At 45.1% G+C, this 18,015-nt stretch overlaps 1 protein-coding gene across 1 annotated transcript in view; it reads right to left on the minus strand.

The window, feature by feature from the left end:
• The window catches only part of PLGRKT (plasminogen receptor with a C-terminal lysine), a 52,439-nt gene extending 46,385 nt beyond the window's left edge, over nt 1-6,054 (minus strand). Inside the window, exons 1-2 of the mRNA XM_066604245.1 lie at nt 5,900-6,054; nt 2,057-2,139 (exon numbers count right to left, since the gene is read on the minus strand). Coding sequence (XP_066460342.1) covers nt 2,057-2,137 — 81 coding nt within the window. The 5' untranslated portion in view covers nt 2,138-2,139; nt 5,900-6,054. The remainder of the gene's footprint in view (nt 1-2,056; nt 2,140-5,899) is intronic.
• Between the last annotated feature and the right edge of the window lie 11,961 nt (nt 6,055-18,015).

An 18,015-nucleotide genomic window follows, 5' to 3' on the forward strand; every position in this document is an offset into this window, starting at 1 on the left:
CGGCAGGGTATTCTTACTGTATATTACTGGCTGCTCTGTTGTCGGAGGGCCTCTCCAGCACGTCTTATAACGCAATACTGGCTCTAGCCAGCAGATGGTGCCATTGTATAATAGCAGAAAGAGAGAGATCCCTAGGAAACCCTGAATCCAAAATTGGATTGCAAAGGGTTAAAGCAAAGTGGAGAAGATATTTTTATTTTATTTTTTTGCAGATTTGTGTTTTTCATAAATTTCCTTCTGTAACAGTATTTAGTACTCTAAATCTGCGGTGTTTAGGAACATTCCACATATGGCCCAAGTGTGCACCATGACTCAAACACTGGCCTCGGAAATTTAGGAATACCTTGTGGATTTTGGGGCCACCCCCTAATTAGGACATTTTCTAGGCACCATTTTAGGTTTGCAGTGACCAGGAGGTGCTAATGCATAACTAACACCCCTCAAAAGACTCATTTTGGAAAGTACACCCTTCAAGGGATTTACAAAGGGGTACAGTGAATGTTTTAACCCCACAGGAGTTTTAGAATTGGGCTTTGAAAATGAATTACAATTTTTCCAAAAACACATAGGTTTGGCCCCAAGTTTTTTTTTATTTTAATGAGAGAAAGTCACCCCAGAATGTGTAACTTTACTTTGCTACAAGCAGCGAAATATTCCATTGTAGAAATCCATGTCCAACATGCGGATTTGTGTCAAAATCCACGTTAGACATGCAGATTTTGTTGCGGATTTTTCTGCATGGCGGAATATTCACGTATGTGTGGAAACACTCAGAGCAATGGTACTCAAACTGGTTGCTGCCATTATAGCTCATCAAAGCTAAGAAATGAGGAGTTGTCCATTCAAGTACATCAGTTAGAGCAATCTCATATTTGACTGTGCTCTACGTGTTCGTTTGACGATTCTTGACATCCTCCTCTGACCCCTTTTTGTCGACGCTTTATTTACGTCCACAGGATCCCCTTTTGCTGGATGCTTTTTCTGAATCACCCTATACTTGGCATAATCTCAACACAATCGCACGAGAAATCCCCACAAGGTTGACAGTTTTTGAAATCCCGGCTAGTCCACCATCGATGACCATGCCTCATTTGAAGTCGCTCAGATCGCTCAAAAAGGCCGGGTGTCACTACTAATATGGACATTGGGTGTATACTAAAAGAATCGCTCCGTTTTGAAAATGATATTTTTGTCCAATTGCAGATGTTGATGCTAAATGGTTCCAAAAATAGCATGAAATGCGGGTATATCCTCATGCTACAACACCTTACTGACCAATTCTGTTAGTAGGTGGGAGATCAGTACAATCTCCTTAACTACGATTTGATAGATTTGTAGCAAGTGCACTTTAAAGTGGTTATTCAGACACAAAAAGTTTTGCAAAAACTGCTGACTGGTCTGTAGAAATACAAAAGAATTATACCCGGGCTTGACTGATGTCACCCATTGGTAGTGAGCTGTACGGACCTCCCACTTGCCAGAGTCACAGATCCTGGAGCCAAGACGCAAGAGGAGTACATCCAGGTAAATAAGGAGAGTATGAAGAATGAAGGAGAGAAGGAAGAAAAAGAAAAGCAGCAATAGAGTCAGAGGGCTGTAACTACACTTATGACTAGAGATGAGCGAGCACACTCATTTAATGCTGATGCTCGAGTGAGTACTGCTCTTTTCGAGTAACTAATTACTAGTCTAAGCACCATGAGGGGGGGGGGGGCGGCGGGGGTGTAGAGAGAGAGAGAGAGAGAGAGAGAGAGAGAGAGAGAGAGAGAGAGAGAGAGAGATCTCTCTCCACCCCGCATGGTGCTCAGACGAGTAATCAGTTACTCGAAAAGACCGATACTTGCTCGAGCATCAGCCTTAAACGAGCATGCTCGCTCATCTCTAGTTATGACCCATTGACTCTACAGCATGACAGGTCCTCCATGTCACATCTTCTGCTGGAGGAGATAAGTGATGCCATCTCTGTATAGTTGTCAGAATATGATGTTTATACACATAATATTTAAATACATATCTTCAGATATACCTTTAATTGTCTCAAACATATCAGAATTACCTGAAGTTGTGAGTTCATTAGCATGAATTCCTGCTGTTTCTTCATGTTTTCATCCATACTTCTAGACAAAAAGGACCCCATTTCTAGAAGAAAATATACATCAATTCTGTTACTTTAGGAAGTTAGAAATCTGTTATTTCCAAAATCTGCAAATAAAGTAAAAGCAAGTGCAAAAATGTCTATTTCCAGATCAATACAAAATCATCAAGCAGGAGAGACCTTCAGCAATACGCAATTTTGAGTATTAAGGCCTCATGTCCACGGGGAAAATCAGGCCCACTACGGATTCTCCATGGAGAATCCGCAGCGGGTCCCTCCTGCCCCGCGGACATGAGCGCTGAAAAGGAGAATTAATAAGAATTAACTTACCCGCAGCGGACCGGGAAGGTCTTCTCTTCTTCACGGCCGGATCTTCTTTCTTCGGCCGGCGGATGTACTCGGCACATCCACCGTGCCGAAGCAAGAAGATCCGGCCGTGAAGAAGATCTGCCCGGTCCGCTGCGGGTAAGTTATTCTAATTTTAGGTCTCCCGCGGATCCGGATGGCTTCCATAGGCTTCAATAGAAGCCTGCGGAAGCCGTCCCCGCGGGAGACCCGCACGAAAATGGAGCATGTCACGTTTTTTTTTATGCTCCATTTTTTTTAAAATTCACTTTTATTGACCATCCGCGGGTATTTATCTACCCGCGGGTGGTCAATGCATCCCTATGGGGTGCGGATCCGCATGCGGGTGATCCGCTGTAGATTTCAAATCCTATTTTGCCCGTGGACATGAGGCCTAACTGAATTAACCTTTTAATTTGTGTTGCAGAGTGTTAAAGTAGCAGTATGCAGTCCTAAGCGCTCGCTCACGACCTGAAGGTTAGGAGTTCAATCCCCACTTGGTTCAGGTAGCCGGCTCAAGGTTGACTCAGCCCTCCATCCTTTTGAGGTCGGTAAAATGAGCACCCAGCTTGGTGGGGGTAATAAAAAAAATTACCTGAAAACGCTACAGAATAAGTTGGTGCTATATAAATAATAAGTCCCTTTCTAGAGGACCAGACACATTTTGGGGATTTTACCCATGTGGCAGATTTACTGCTCTATTTTTTTTCCTTGAGCTACCAAAATTATATTTTTGCTGTGGTTTGCTGGGCTATTTTTTTATATCTTTTTTCACTGACTTTTCCCAGTTTTTTTTTTTAAATTAGCATCTTTACACTAAAATAAAAGTATGGAAACGGGTTCCACATTTTGTTTCGGACATTTTTCTATGTAATATGTATAGTTTTGGATCAAAGGGCGCATACAGCGACAGTTTTGGTTGGTGTCAGTGGTGGGTCATGTTCTTCTATTTTATTCTGTAATTTTTTAACTTGTCTTTGTAACTTTTTTTTTTACCATCTATGACGTTATAAGACCTCTGGGGTTCGTTCACTTTGTTTTTTTTTTATTCCATACTTTTGCACTGTAGATGGGGCATCCATAGGAGCCCAGTCAGGGCTCCTGCACACTTGTGTTTTTTAACGCTGCAATATTGCTGCGTTTTTTTTAAACGTGATTGTCAATGGAACTTTCTAATGTTAAAACCGCATCGCAAGTTTGTGCAATGAGTTTTTAACATTAGAAAGTCCCATTGACAATAGCGTTTAAAAAAAAAAAAAAAGCAGGGATATCGCAGCGTTAAAAAAAATACAAGTGTGCAGGAGCCCTTACAGGGAAAAACATCCCCTGTAGTGACAGTAGTCACTAACAGAGTTGTTCAGGGTCTGCTAGGCCACTGCAGCTCTGCTGTGCCAGTGGGCACCCAGCGGTCATGTATTAGTACATACACTCCTTAGTACATAGCGCTCGTTGAGTGATATGTAGCTGAGAAAGGAGAAGGCAGAATCGGTTAAAAAGCGCTTCTCCTCCAGGTTTTCAGCTGTGTATATGACAGCCGAGAACCCGCCCTGCTCCTGCTTGATTGCGGGAGCAGAGGCTTTAATCCCACGCCGTCCATCTGCTATCGTCAGAGATTAAAGCCCAGGACCAAGCGGGACGGGGGCAAGCTAAGTGCCAGTCCACCCTGCCTTCTCCTATTGATGGCTATGGACAAGGGGCGGAGCTAAGCACCCCCACCCACTCCCCTTGTCCATGGCCATCAATGGGAGAAGGCGGGGCAGACTGGCACTTAGCTCCGCCCCCACCCATTGCACAGAATGAGCGGAAAGGGAAGGAAAATGGGCGATGGCCTGGTGAGCTCGGCGCATTTGCACCGGGCTCACCAGGCCTTCTGAATGGGCGCGCAAACGTTTGATTTGTGCGCCTGCTCACCAGATTTTTCTCTCCCAACGTAGCGTTAATCGGCCAGCCGTGAAAACAGCGGCCAATATGCGCTCTTGGGAATAAAGCCTAAAATGTGGTGTTGACGTAGGAATATATATTTTTTATACTGCACATTGTACCCAATTAAGGCCGAATGCACACAGCTGGGTTGGATTCCCGCAGCGGAATCCGATCTGATGCCCGGCCGGTGACCCCTGCGTACCTGTCCACAGTGTTCTTTATTAGTAAAGCCGATGTGCCAGCCGCTGCACATGAGCAGTACAGATGACGCGGCGCCGTTGCTACATGATAAGGCGGACGGGCCACGGAATTTGCATTGACAACTGCAGAGGCCACAGATCGGATGCTGTCCATGCGGAATCCGCGCCAAAATAGAACATGCTGCGATTTTCCCTCTGTGAGCCCAATTTCTGCTCGATTTCTGCTCGTGAACATGGAAAAGCGATTTTCTCTACCATGTCTAGTGTTTGCTGCGGAATCCGGAAGCGGACGCTCACCCTGGATTCCACAATGCAAATACGCCTGTGTGCATGGGGGCCTAAAGATAAGAAACATTCCAGAATTGCAGATTTTGTTAATCTTGCCTCTAGGAATAAAAAAATGGGATAAAATACAATCAAAATTGGATAGATGAAAACTAGATTTCAACCTCCAAAGAACAAGACCTGATAGAGATCCAAAACCGGGGAGATAAAAAGGTTTCGGCTCTTGGAATGCAGCGACGACACAAAAGCTTTTTTAAAAAAAGAATCATACTGACCCTGAGAATAGCAACATGAGATCTATCTTGCACGCCTAAACGCCTTAAAAATAGAGGAATCTTCCCCCCCCCAAATTAAAAAAAAACCAAAAAACATTATATATATATATATATATATATATATATACATATACATATACATATACATATACACACACATACACATACACACACAATGTAATTAAAAATATCAATGGAAAATTAAAAAGTCAAGGCTGCAGGAATGTGACCATGAATAAGAATAAAAAGCTAGTTGGTCATTAAGGTGCAAACGTTACTTCATTACTAAGGGGTTAAAAGGACATTCACTGATGTCATGCTGTATATCTGCCTCATTGGAGTTTTTCCGCCTTCCTCTGGATCAACAAGGAAGGGGGGGGGGGGCAGGCTGAAGTGGATGGTCATAGTATGCAAGGCTGAATAAAGACAATGTTGCTATAGTTGGGCAGTCGGGGTGCATCTGTGATGCTGTACGCTCGGGTCAGTTGACCCACCGTTACTCAGCAGGGACAGCCCATCCATTAACACACACGTGACCCTGATACATTCCTATAACAGGGGTTACAACTTCAACTACGTTTCCACGCATTTCCTAAAACAAACTTTTGGCAGTAAGCTATGGCAGGTGGCGCTCTCGCGGCGCCGCAGGTCTTGGAGCACAACGCTGCAGCATGGCAGACGCATGCAGCCTGTGACTGCCCCGTCCAGCAGCTCCGCCACCAGCTGACTGTTCACTACGGCCGGCAGCATTACAGTCAGGCTCACGCTGGCTTTACCTGCGGCGCTCACACCGTCTGCGCTCCCCAGAGGTAACACGTTACAGGCCGGGCAGGAAGGTCAGGCTGCGCCTCGTCAATGACAGCGCTTGTTAACCCTGCCCGTTCCGCCTGGAAGCCTACAACTAGCGGAGCACAGGAGCGGGTAGCTCCGGCACTGGAACAGTTAACAGAGGGTGTGTCAGCGCACAGGAAAAGTGTGTGGAGCGGTGGGCGGGCCACAGGGAGACATCTACTGGTCACGTCTGACATTACAACGTGAGTAAAGCTCGGCTTGCTTGTCAGTCACGTGACACACAGGAGAAATCACATGACTGCGGAGCAGGGCCGACGAGGCGTGGAGTTTCCCATTGAGGAAATCGATAATGTTACTTACCGGCACCGTCTGTCTGATAACATGCAAATGAGCACGGAAAACAGTCCCAGAGGAGGAAGCTATAGTGAGAGCGCAGAAGGTCATGTAGATACTAATAGGGTGCAGACTTATTCTGGATGCACAAAGTCTCTGTCAGGTGCAGGCTCACCAAAAGTTAGTAAGGTTTGGGATTTTGTGCCTGGCACTCTTTAAACCATCGACTTCTGGTACTTCAGAGGTGTTTATTCACTGGTTGCCCCTGGTTACGTCCTGTAGGCTGGCTCAGTAAAAAATGACAAGGGGCGGCTTTTTTTTTGTGAGCCCGCGCCGCCTGGGAGCGTGCTGTTACTGATAGCCTCCCTTTGCAACAGCGGGGTTACATGAGGACAGGGACCCCCCTTTGTTAACCCTCTATGTGCTGCGGTCTATGTAGTTAGCGGCATGTAAAGGGTTCAAGGAGAGAGGGCGTGTGACGTCACCGGACTTCTACGATGTAATCGCGGAGGGCTGAGAGGATGCCATGGCAACAGGGGGTGCCAAATACAGGCTTGCCATTGCCTTACCATAGCGATCATAGCTGCTGTGGTTCCGGTCCCCTACAGGGACACAAAGTGTAGAAAAACAAAAAAAATTGTGTTTAAAAAAGCATTTAAAAAAAAATGTTTTTTGCTCATTTGCCACAATTTGTATTAGGGTGCATTGAGACGACCGTATATCGGCTGGGTTTTCACGCCGGCCGATATACGGCGTCTCTCTCTGCAGGGGGGAGCCTGGAAGAGCCAGGAGCAGGAACTGAGCTCCCTCCTCCTCTCTGCCCCTCTGCACTATTTGCAATGAGAGGAGGTGAAACGGGGCGGGGCTAAGTCATGGTAATTAGCTCCTCCCCCGCCCTGCCTCTCCTCATTGAAAATAGTGCAGGGGGGTGGAGATGGGGTGGGAGCTCAGAGCACTGCTCCCGGATACCGTATATCGACTGGCGTGAAAACCCAACCGCCCTTAAGAAAATGTAAGAAAAACCCCAGGTGTGCTATCATCGTGTCCGTAATGATCTGTACTATAATTTGCGCATACTATAAATCCCGTGCAGCAAAAACCTAAAAAAAAAATGGAGGCAGAATGCTTATTTTGTTCGTTTTATCTCCCAAAAAGCTCAATAAAAGTGATCAAAATAGCGTTATGTACCCCAAAATGCTACAAATAAAAACTACAGCTTGTCACACAAAAACAAGCCCTCACAGAGCCCCGTCCATGGAAATATAAAACAGTTATAGAACTTGGAATGCAGTGATGTAAAAAATAATTTTAATTTCCAAAAATAGGGGTTTTATTATGCAAAAGTGGAAAAACCTAAAAAATTCTAATATTTTTGGTATCCTTGTAATCGTACTGACCCGCAGAAAAAAATGTTTTGTTAATTATGGCGGATCAATACCGCAGTAAAAAATAAAGTGTTTTCTCTCCCTGCTCTCAAAAAAAAAAAAATTTAAGTTTTACAATACATTATATGCACCCAAAAATGGTACCAATAAAAACTATAGTTCACCACTAGAGATGAGCGAGCGTACTCGGAAAAGCACTACTCGCTCGAGTAATTTGCTTTATCCGAGTATCGCTGTGCTCGTCCCTGAAGATTCGGGTGCCGGCACGGAGCGGGGAGCTGCAGGGGAGAGCGGGGAGGAACGGAGGGGAGATCTTTCTCTCCCTCTCTCCCGCCTGCTCTCCCCTGCTCCCCGCTGCGACTCACCTGTCAGCCGCAGCGGCACCCGAATCTTCAGACCCGAGCACAGCGATACTCGGATAAAGCAAATTACTCAAGCGAGTAGTGCTTTTCCGAGTACGCTCGCTCATCTCTATTCACCACTCAAAAAACAAGCCCTCATACTGCCATGTCCACAGAAAAATAAAAAAGTTATGGCTTTTGAAAAGTGAAGATGAAAATCCCCCAAAAATCGTTGGCCGCAGCGCCATGTCCCCAAATCCTGCTATAATGGCAGCTAGGATATGAGCACTGATGCCAAGAGTGCCAACGGTGACATTGCAGCCACTGATTGGCCGCAGCAGTCACATGCTTCCGTCTACCCAGAAGACACAACCGATGCCAGTGCCAGTTTCGTGTCCCGGGCCACCTGAGAGGTTCCTATGCCCACTGTTGTTATTTTAGACAGGCTGCAGCTGGGGAACGGGGTTTTGTTTTAGAAACAGTACGCCTTTAGGATACGTTCACACGTAGCGGATATGTGGTGGAATTTTCCGCAGCATTTCTCTATCCAAAATAGTCAAAATGCACAGCATCCGCAGCTGATTTCAGAATACACCGCGCTCCCTCTCACCTCCGAAGTCTGCGCTTCCTTCACCTGCCACCCGACTGCTGCTAGTGAGTGCAGTGCCGCTACTTACTTCCACATCACCTGACCAGCGGCGCAGTGCTCACTAGCGGATGACAGCATGCGCTGCCAACACTGTGCTCTTGGTGCTGGCAGCACAAAATATTCTGAGAGGAGTGAGGGCGCTATAGATGCTGATATCGGCTGCGGATACGGATTCCTAGTCAAAATCCACACCAGCAATGACAAATGGCGAAAGATTCCAGCTCACCTCGCAGCAGAGAGGATGCACGGAGGAGTCTTGACTTGGATCAAGGAAAAATGGAAGAAATCTAGCATCCATGAGAAACCGAACTTTATCGTCAAAAGTTTAAAACTCCATTGGGAAGCTGTAGAGACAAAGTGTAACCCCTTACGCGTTTCATGCAGAGTCCTAGGTCTTAGTCATATCATAAAGGTAACAGCACGAAGCTAGCTATCTCTTTCATGGTGGGAGGATGAAGCATCAATCAACCAGGAACAGAAGATAAGAATTCTACTCCCCCTCACAAGCAGCATGGGTTAGAGCTTTAACTCCTACTGCCCAGGCTATGGCTGCTGCATGCAGACGACCAAATGTTCACACTTTAGTACAGTTCTAAGTACTTCTTACAGTTTCCAGCTCTGCAACAGGTCCAGGTCAGGCACAGACACTTTATCCTTTTCAGTGATGGGGTGAGCTGAGCCAGGAAGTTAGCAACACCTAGCAGGCAATCTTCGAGTGGTGGCCAAAGAAGAAAGAGCAGGGATAGGAGACAGCCAAAGGCTGCATTCATATGAGCACGAATGTTGCTCGTTACAAGACTTGCGTGAATATGAACTCCATTCTATTGAACGGAGTCATACCAGCGATTATTGAAATCAATGGAAAACACTTGCTGATCTTCTGATGCTGGAGCATCGCACTTGCACAGTAGTTATGTGAGGCGTTTTTGCAAGAAAAACACATTGCATCCGCGGGTAAAACGTATGTTAACAAGTGTGATATCGGGCCGGGTTTCGAGGCATGATATTGCGCTCACCTGTGTGAATGTAGCTTAAAGGGGTTGTCCCGCGAAAGCAAGTGGGGGTATACACTTCTGTATGGCCATATTAATGCACTTTGTAATATACATCGTGCATTAATTATGAGCCATACAGAAGTTATTCACTTACCTGCTCCGTTGCTAGCGTCCTCGTCCCCATGGTGCCGTCTAATTTTAGCGTCTAATCTCCCGATTAGACGTGCTTGCGCAGTCCGGTCTTCTCCCTTCTGAATGAGGCCACTCGTGCCGGAGAGCTGCTCCTCGTAGCTCCGCCCCGTCACGTGTGCCGATTCCAGCCAATCAGGAGGCTGGATTCGGCAATGGAACGCACAGAGCCCACGGTGCACCATGGGAGAAGACTTGCGGTCCACCGTGGGTGAAGATCCCGGCGGCCATCTTAGCAAGGTAAGTAAGAAGTCGCTGCAGCGCGGGGATTCGGGTAAGTACTATCCGTTTGGTTTTTTTTTTACCCCTGCATCGGGTTTGTCTCGCGCCGAACGGGGGGCCTATTGAAAAAAACAAAAACGTTTCGGCGCGGGACAACCCCTTTAAGGCACACATTTAGTAAACTGCCAGCCTGCTGCCCCTTATTCTTCAGCCTATCTCTGCGCCTGGGGCACATGCCCCACCCCCACAACTAGCTATGCCTCTGGTACCACCACACGGGCTCCCTCAAGGACAGAGTATGAAACTTATAACTAAGGCTGCTTTGTGTGCTTCTGTTGTACTTGTGGCATCCAGTGGGTAGATAGTTTCTTGCTGAATTACCCCTTTAAAGGGAATCTGTCATCAGACTTTTTGTGTATATTAAGTTTTAATGTTAAACGTAATTTTTAAGAACTTTTGGTGACTGTTTTCTTAATTTTACACTGACCACTGAGCTTAATAATAGTCTGACACTTCCTGTTCTGTAGATAAAATCATTATCACCACAGGCAGGATTACACTGATAGGTAACCTCTATATACAGTAGACCACATAAGCATCTACCCTAAACAACAGGTGAGGATTTTTTTATACTCACTGGATCACGGGAGGGGGTGACTATAAAAATACGTCACCTGCTCCCTATCACATAGTAACCTAAGTTTTTTGGTGCTGTGACAGGTTCCCTTTAAGTGCAATTCATTTTATTACCACTGTTCTCTATGCAGTTTCCCCTTTTTCTACCTTCTGGTAAGTCATCTGTGCTTGTGGATTTCTCATAAACTTCTTTGTGGCTGAAATGTGTATAAGTGTTCAAGATTAAAATGACTATGCGTGAAGTCACGGAGTTCAGACTGCCCAGTAATTAGTTTTAAAACATGACAGCAAAAGAAAACCCTATAATATTAGAACCCACTACACATAAGGAGCAGTTACCTCTATTTCTATAATCTATACCCAGTACTGTGACTGTACCAAGTCACAGTCCTGGGTATAGGTTATAGAAATGTCCTCTACAACTGGAGTAAAAAAGGTTTCTACATAGAAGGGGGTTCTTTACTGTAAGAGCAGTGAGACTATGGAACGCTTTGCCTGAGGACGTGGTGATGGCGAATCCGATAAAATAGTTCAACAGAGGCCTGGACGTCCTTCTTGAGTAACACAATATTATATTCTATAATCATTAACTACTTCAGAAGGGTCGGTGATCCAGGAATTATTCCGATTGCCAGATTGAAGCCGGAAGGATTTTTTTCCCCTTAAGGCCTCATTCAGATGAGCGTGTTTTTGCATGCCTATGTGCTCGAAAAAAAAGTGCTCCTAGCTTATGCGAAAAACGCGTGAACGGGCAAAGTTTGCACATGAAACTTTGCCCTTTCACTGGAGCATCTGCTCCAGGAAGGTACCCTCATCACTGAACACTGACAGCACTGTCACAGTGTTCAGTGATGATGAGACTGCAGTGGGGATGATTAAAGAATCCCCTGTCACAGCTGTGGCAGAGAACCCCGATGCTATCCCATTGCTATCAATGGGGCTGGTGCTGCTGCTGCTGCCGCCCCATTGAGAGCAATCGGATGAAGGCAACCCCTGCAGCAATGATTTTCAGGGGTGGGGGTGAAAGGGGGCTTGAAATATAAGCCCTACCCCAAAAGTCATCCCTAGCTGTAGAAATAAAAAAAAAAGTTAACTCACCTAGAAGCGCTCTCCAGCTTTTCTTCCCGGCCCCATCAGTATTCTGTATTTATAGTGGCCAAGGGTTTAGAACAGTTTACGCCTCCAGAAAGCGCTGCCTCTGATTGGCTGAGCACTGTGTCCATTCAGAGGCAGCGCTCTATGATGGTAGATACCAACTTTACACAGGCACTTTGCAGACTCTAAACGTAATTATAGTATGGTTAAATCCAGTGACTCACCGTTGACGTCTTTATTCATTCACTTTCCTTTTCTCTTCTCCATCCTATCCAGGCTGCTATGATGGCTTCTTCCAACCATGACTTGTCTCTGCAGAGTTTTTGCTAAAGACATCTGGTAGGGCTGCTGGTTTCCATTGATTATTCTACTCCCCTCCTTCTACTGTCGGTCATGTTAAGTGACTTTCCATGTACTTTCTGTGCATCAAATGTTGCACCAACCCCCTGGCTGTCAGTGCCACTTGCAGGTATAACGCATGTGTCCTGCCACCTCTTAATGGGGCCAATGCATGTTTTCCCATATCCAAACACTTCCCTGGATGTTTAAGCTCTTCAGGACCAGAGATTTAAACTTTTTTGTCCACGCCTTCCAAGAGCCATAATTTTTTTTATTTTTCCATTAACATAGCTGTGTGAGGACCTGTTTTTTGTGGAGCAAGTTGTATCTTTTTAACTGTACCATTTCATGTAACATATAATGTATGGAAAACTTTTGAAAAATGTTAAGTGGGGGCAAAATGAAAAAAAAGCAATTCTGCCATTTTTGAGGATCTTGTTTTTACAGCATTCACAATATAGTAAAAATGAGATGAACATTGCTCTATGGGCCAGTATGATTATTGTGATATCAAATTTATATAGTATTTTTTAATGTTTTCCTTATTTTTTAAAACCTAAATGTTTTTCTTAAAAATTATTTTCCGATTAACTTTATTTTTTTTTAAATTCAGCTAATTTTTGAGTACTCGTTTTTTATTAGTACCATTTTTGGAAAATACGTCCTCCTGATTACTTATTTAAATTTTTGGGGAGTTGCTGTGATCAGAGCTATCAGCAGCTGTCGATACAGCTGATAGCTGCTGGTTATGGAGCGAACTCAGTTCCGGCGCCCACTCCATACGCCCATCATGACCGCATGACATATAATTACACTGAAGCGTGCCTCAACGATAGATTGTTTGTTCCTGCAATGGTGTCTGATTTTTGCCTGATTCCTGATTCTGGCATTGTGCTTCTGACCTCTCTGTAACATTTGCAACCATACAGAGTCTACGCTTGAAGTAACGACCTAGGGGTCTTTGCAGCTAAAGACTAGATCCCAATTGAAGGGTTAAAGGGTGAAAACCCAGAGGTCCCTTAGATGCTGCCCTCAGGAGTAGCCCAAAGACAAATCGGTCAGTGGTAGATTGGATACACACCCATGATGTAACAGTTTTTTCAGGCCTGAGCTCTCTAATGTTCCTCTGCCTGAGAGAAAAACACCAGCCAAGGAACTCGAGTGACAGCACACAGGCCAGAACCAGTTGGTGCACCGCTTGCTCAACATTGCTCCCCGTCTGGATGCATTGGTCCCAGTAGCTGCTCCGAAAGTCGCTCCACCTACTCCACAATCTGGACCCGATTCACACATATGTAGCACTGGTCTGTGTCTCCCTCCACTGCCATGTTATGATGGAGATCTAAAGACTTGTGGTTTCTTGAATCCGTGTACCTTACATTTCAAGATACAGGCGTCCCAGTATTCCGCAGACAATGCTAAATTGGCCTTTATAGCCTCACTCTTGTATAGGGAAGCACTGGCATGGGTGACTCCCTTCTGGCAGTGAGGTCATCCTATTACCTCCAATGTAGCAGACCTTTTGGTCACCTTTTAAAAAGTCTTCAAGGAACCAGAATGCAACACATCTGCTGCATCTTCCTTGCTATGCTTTGCCAGGATTCCATGACATTAGGTCACTACTCTATCCAATTCTGTACTCTGGTTTTGGAGCTGCCATAGAAAAATAAGGCCCTTATTGCTGCCTTCTGGAAGAGCATTACTGGTAAAGGAAGAGCTTGATGGTTGCGACCCGAAGACCACTCTGAATGCTTTAATCAGTCTTGTATCTCAGATTAACATACGGTTCAGGGAGCGTCAGAAGGAGTCACTCCAGGAACGACTATTAAGGCACTTTTACACTCAATGATCGCTCAAAATTCGCTCAAAAGCCATCTTTTGCGTGATCGTAACTTGTAAATGTGTGCCCATCGTGCACTTACCGTGCACTTTTCATCCATCGCTGACTTCAGGTCCACATGAAATTCTCGTCCCTCAGAAGATAAGAGGGACCACACGCTGAGTTCTCTGCGGGCAGCGCTGATAACATTTTTTAACAGCTGTTAAAGCTGTATTTAGAGAATAGACCACCCGCTGTTCTCCAAATACATGCAATAAAGTACTAAAGGGCTGATTTAGGCCATTAGTACCTATGCAAAATAATCGCTCAAAAGTGTCAGTTTCTGATGAATTGTGAGCGATCATCTGTGTGTGTAACTGCACCTTTACTCTGTCTGATACCTTCTTTCTAGAGGCGTCTCCAGTCTTCCACTCAAGTACCTTCTGTGAAGCCCATGCAGGTAGAAAAAGTAAAGTTGTCACAAGAGGAGCATCAGAGAGGATGCATAAGCAACCTGTGTCTTTACTCTAAGGACGAGGGTCACATGCATGTGAGTGTCTGGCCAAACAGAAAACTCCAATGCCTAGAGCCTGTTGAGGAGGCTACTCTAGGAGTGAGAGATTTGTTTCCAAAAATTACTTTATCCATGATCTTGTAATGTCTGCTTTTCTAAACAGACCTATCTGGGACTCCGGGTCTCAGGGGAATTTTCTGCACCTGCTGGTTGACCGCTATCACATTCAAACTGTTCGCTTGAAGAAGCTGCTCTCTATTGCTTCTGTGAATAGTGAAGCTCTTCTCAACGTAGTCCAGAATATTACATTTCCTCTAACTCTCCAGGTCGGAGTTCCGCATAGAGAAGAAATTACCTTTTACATCCTGCCGCAGTTCCTCAACCCTCTACTCATGGGTTTCCCCTGGCTACACAAGTATCCTCTGGTGATTGGAGTGCAAGACAAGTCACTCGCTAGGGGTTTTTTTTTCAGTCCCATTATCTGTGTTCTGTGTCTCTTTTCCTTAAGGTTTCTGTACCACCTGAACTGTCTGGCCTGTCTGCCCAGTATAACTTATTATGACTGTCCTGTTAACCTGCTATCTGTCATTACCCCTTCTCTGGGTCAAGCATACCCACTTTCTCCCCCAGAGACTGAAGCTATGTTGGCTTACATTAAGGAGAATTTGGAGAGGGGATTTATACATAAATCCTGCTCCCCAGCTGATGCTAGATATTTCTTTGTAAAGGAGGATGGTTCCCTTTGGCCATGTATCCACTACATTCCAGAACTGAACAACATAACTGTGAAGAATAGGTAGGCATTGACATTAATCACCAAGTTTTTTGACCAGTTCCGTTGAGCTAATTTTTTCACCAAGCAAAATATGACCTCTAATACTCAAGATGCTCACATTAAGTAACTCGTCGTGCCCTTCAGCCTTAGGGGTTGTCCTACAGGGAAGATGAAAGGATTCCCCAGCAGCGCGCCTGGAGATTCCTCCATTTCCCCTTCAGAGGAACCCCTCCAGACGTGCTGCAGGGGAATCCCTTCATCTCCCCTGCAGGGGAACCCTTCCAATTGTGATGCTGGGGAATCCCTTCATCTCCATTGCAGTAGAACCCTTCTATCTGTGCTGCTGGGAAATCCCTTCATCTCCCCTGCAGCGGAATCCCTTTAGCCGCACAGCTGGAGAACCCCTCCAGCTGCACTGAGATGAAGGGAGTCCCAGAAGAGATAAAGGCAACCCCCAAGGAGGCCTGTCATCTCTCTCTCTAGCAGTGCATATTTTCAGTCCCTCCCGTACCGTGTGGAAAGATCGCTGTTGAAGCTCCGGGCTTCAACATGGAAAAATTGTCAGTGCAGACGATTTTTCCGCAGCTTGAGGTGCGTTTTTTTAATGTAGTTGACAGCTGCATGAATTCCACGACCGTGTGAACGAGCCCGTAAAATGCATCTCTCATTATATAGGTGCCGTTTTTAAAGTGTAATTGTCATTTAATTTTTTCAAAATTGTTTTTAAATGTAGAACAGACAACTTTTTCGATATATTTAATGAATACATTCAGGATGCTTTTAATCTCTCCTGAAAGCCTGCCCCCATCCTATTCAACTGTGCAGGTGCATCACTGAGTACAGCTCTTGACTACAGGGGGCGGCTCCTTCAGTACATCTGCAGTAGTCCTCGTAGTTCGTAGCTGCACTCAGCTATGCAGCTGAAGATGGATTTTCCTGTGCAATAGTCTGCTGCTGCATAGCTGAATAGGGTAGGGGCAGGCATTCAAGAGAGAGATGTTTTATTAAAAGTGTTCAGAATTTAATTATAATAAAAATCTCTTAAAATTGTTGCCTGTTGTTTAAACGAAAATCGAATCCAATTTAAATGGCAATTACTCTTTTATGTACATTTTTGTATCACAAAATACGTTCATAACAATAAATAATTTAAAATATTAATACAATGAATTAATCCTGGAAGCACATTTTAACCATTCTCTGCAGCCTATGTTAACATCTACATGTATATTTCTTAGGATCTGAGTAATTGTATAAGGAGTTACATATGTATGAATACGAGAAATAGAACAAAATACGTGACTAACGACAGGAGCTCCTACTAGAATCTATACAGAGGAAAGCAGAATGGTTTTCCTTTCACTAGATGCTGCACTGTACGACTATGGACAGGCTCACACGTGTGTATCTCGCAGTGTGTTGGCCGCTATACACGCATTGAGGCATGCAGACAATCACCATGTACTATCTTGGCGTATATGCGCACATACTACACGCCAAGATCGACCATGCTGCAGTTTTTCTTGCGGTCGTGTTTCACGCAATTTGTGTAAGCTTTAACATGGCCGTCTATACAGCATATTCCACGTGCAAAACTTGTGTGAGTCCAGCCTAAGGCTACTCTCACACAGCCCGCTTTTTACCACAATTAATGCAGCATATCAAACATCGCGCTAACCGTGGTACAATGCTCCCATTGATTTCAACAGGGCTTCGCAGACCAGTGCTTGAACATGGTGTTTCTAATGCTGTGATTTTCAAGCCCTGTCTGCTTTATTTTCGCACATTTGAGTGTTTTTTAACGCATGATGGGCTATGTTAAACACTGTAACATGCTGTATGGGTGGACACCCACTGGCGTTTTTTTCTCCACTGCGCTGCAAGTGAAAACTCTCGCAGCGCAGTGCGAGAAAAAAAAACAGGATCACGCCGGGATATCGCAAGTCTTTTTTCAATGGGGCCAGCGGCAGCAGCGCTAGCCGCATTGAAAAGGTATGGAGAATACCGCGGACTTCTGCAACAGCTGTCACAGCTGTGGCAGAAGTGCAGCATGCTATCTCATTGCTTTCAATGGGATCGGCGCTGCTGCCGGTCCCATTGAAAGCTGTGGTTTGCAGCAAATCCTGCAGTATGATTTTCGGGGAAGGGCTTGAAATATAAGCCCTTCCCTGAAAAGCAACAATAAGTGGTAAAAAAAAATTTACTCACCTCTCCGCTGCTCAGACGCGTCCTCCGGCTGGCTCCTCGACACTGCTGTCCAGCACTTTCAGCAGGCTGTGCTGATTGGCTAAGCGCTCAGCCAATAGTAGCTAGTGCTTCGCTATTGGCTGAGCGCTCAGCCAATTACAGATAGTGCTTTGCTATTCATTCATGAATAGCTAAGATAGTGCTATTCATTGAAAAGACTTGGCGTGATCCCGTTTTTTTTCTCGCACTGTGAGAGTTTTCACTTACTCTCGCAGCGCAGTGGAGAAAAAAACGCCAGTGGGTGTCCGCCCTCACATGTGTTTGAAAACACAGCGCGAAATCGCAGTAAAACACCACTTTTTTGGAAACCCCTTTTCGTGAACGGATGTGTGAGGCCGGTATTTTCTGTAATTTTGCTATATTTTTTTCTAAATCCTGTTGATTTTTTGTAGCAAAATTGCCTATGGAAGATCCATACTTGCCATTAAGATATTAACGCATCTCATTCACAGGATGCGTAAAAAAAAACGAGGCAATCTGTAGCGACTTTGCCATGGAGCGTGGATTTTAAGTCAGCGGCATGTCAGTTGTACAGCTTTGTCCTAATAGAGCCAAACCAAA

The sequence above is a fragment of the Eleutherodactylus coqui genome, chromosome 5 (assembly GCF_035609145.1).
Source record: "Eleutherodactylus coqui strain aEleCoq1 chromosome 5, aEleCoq1.hap1, whole genome shotgun sequence".
NCBI classification, from domain to species: Eukaryota; Metazoa; Chordata; class Amphibia; order Anura; family Eleutherodactylidae; genus Eleutherodactylus; species Eleutherodactylus coqui.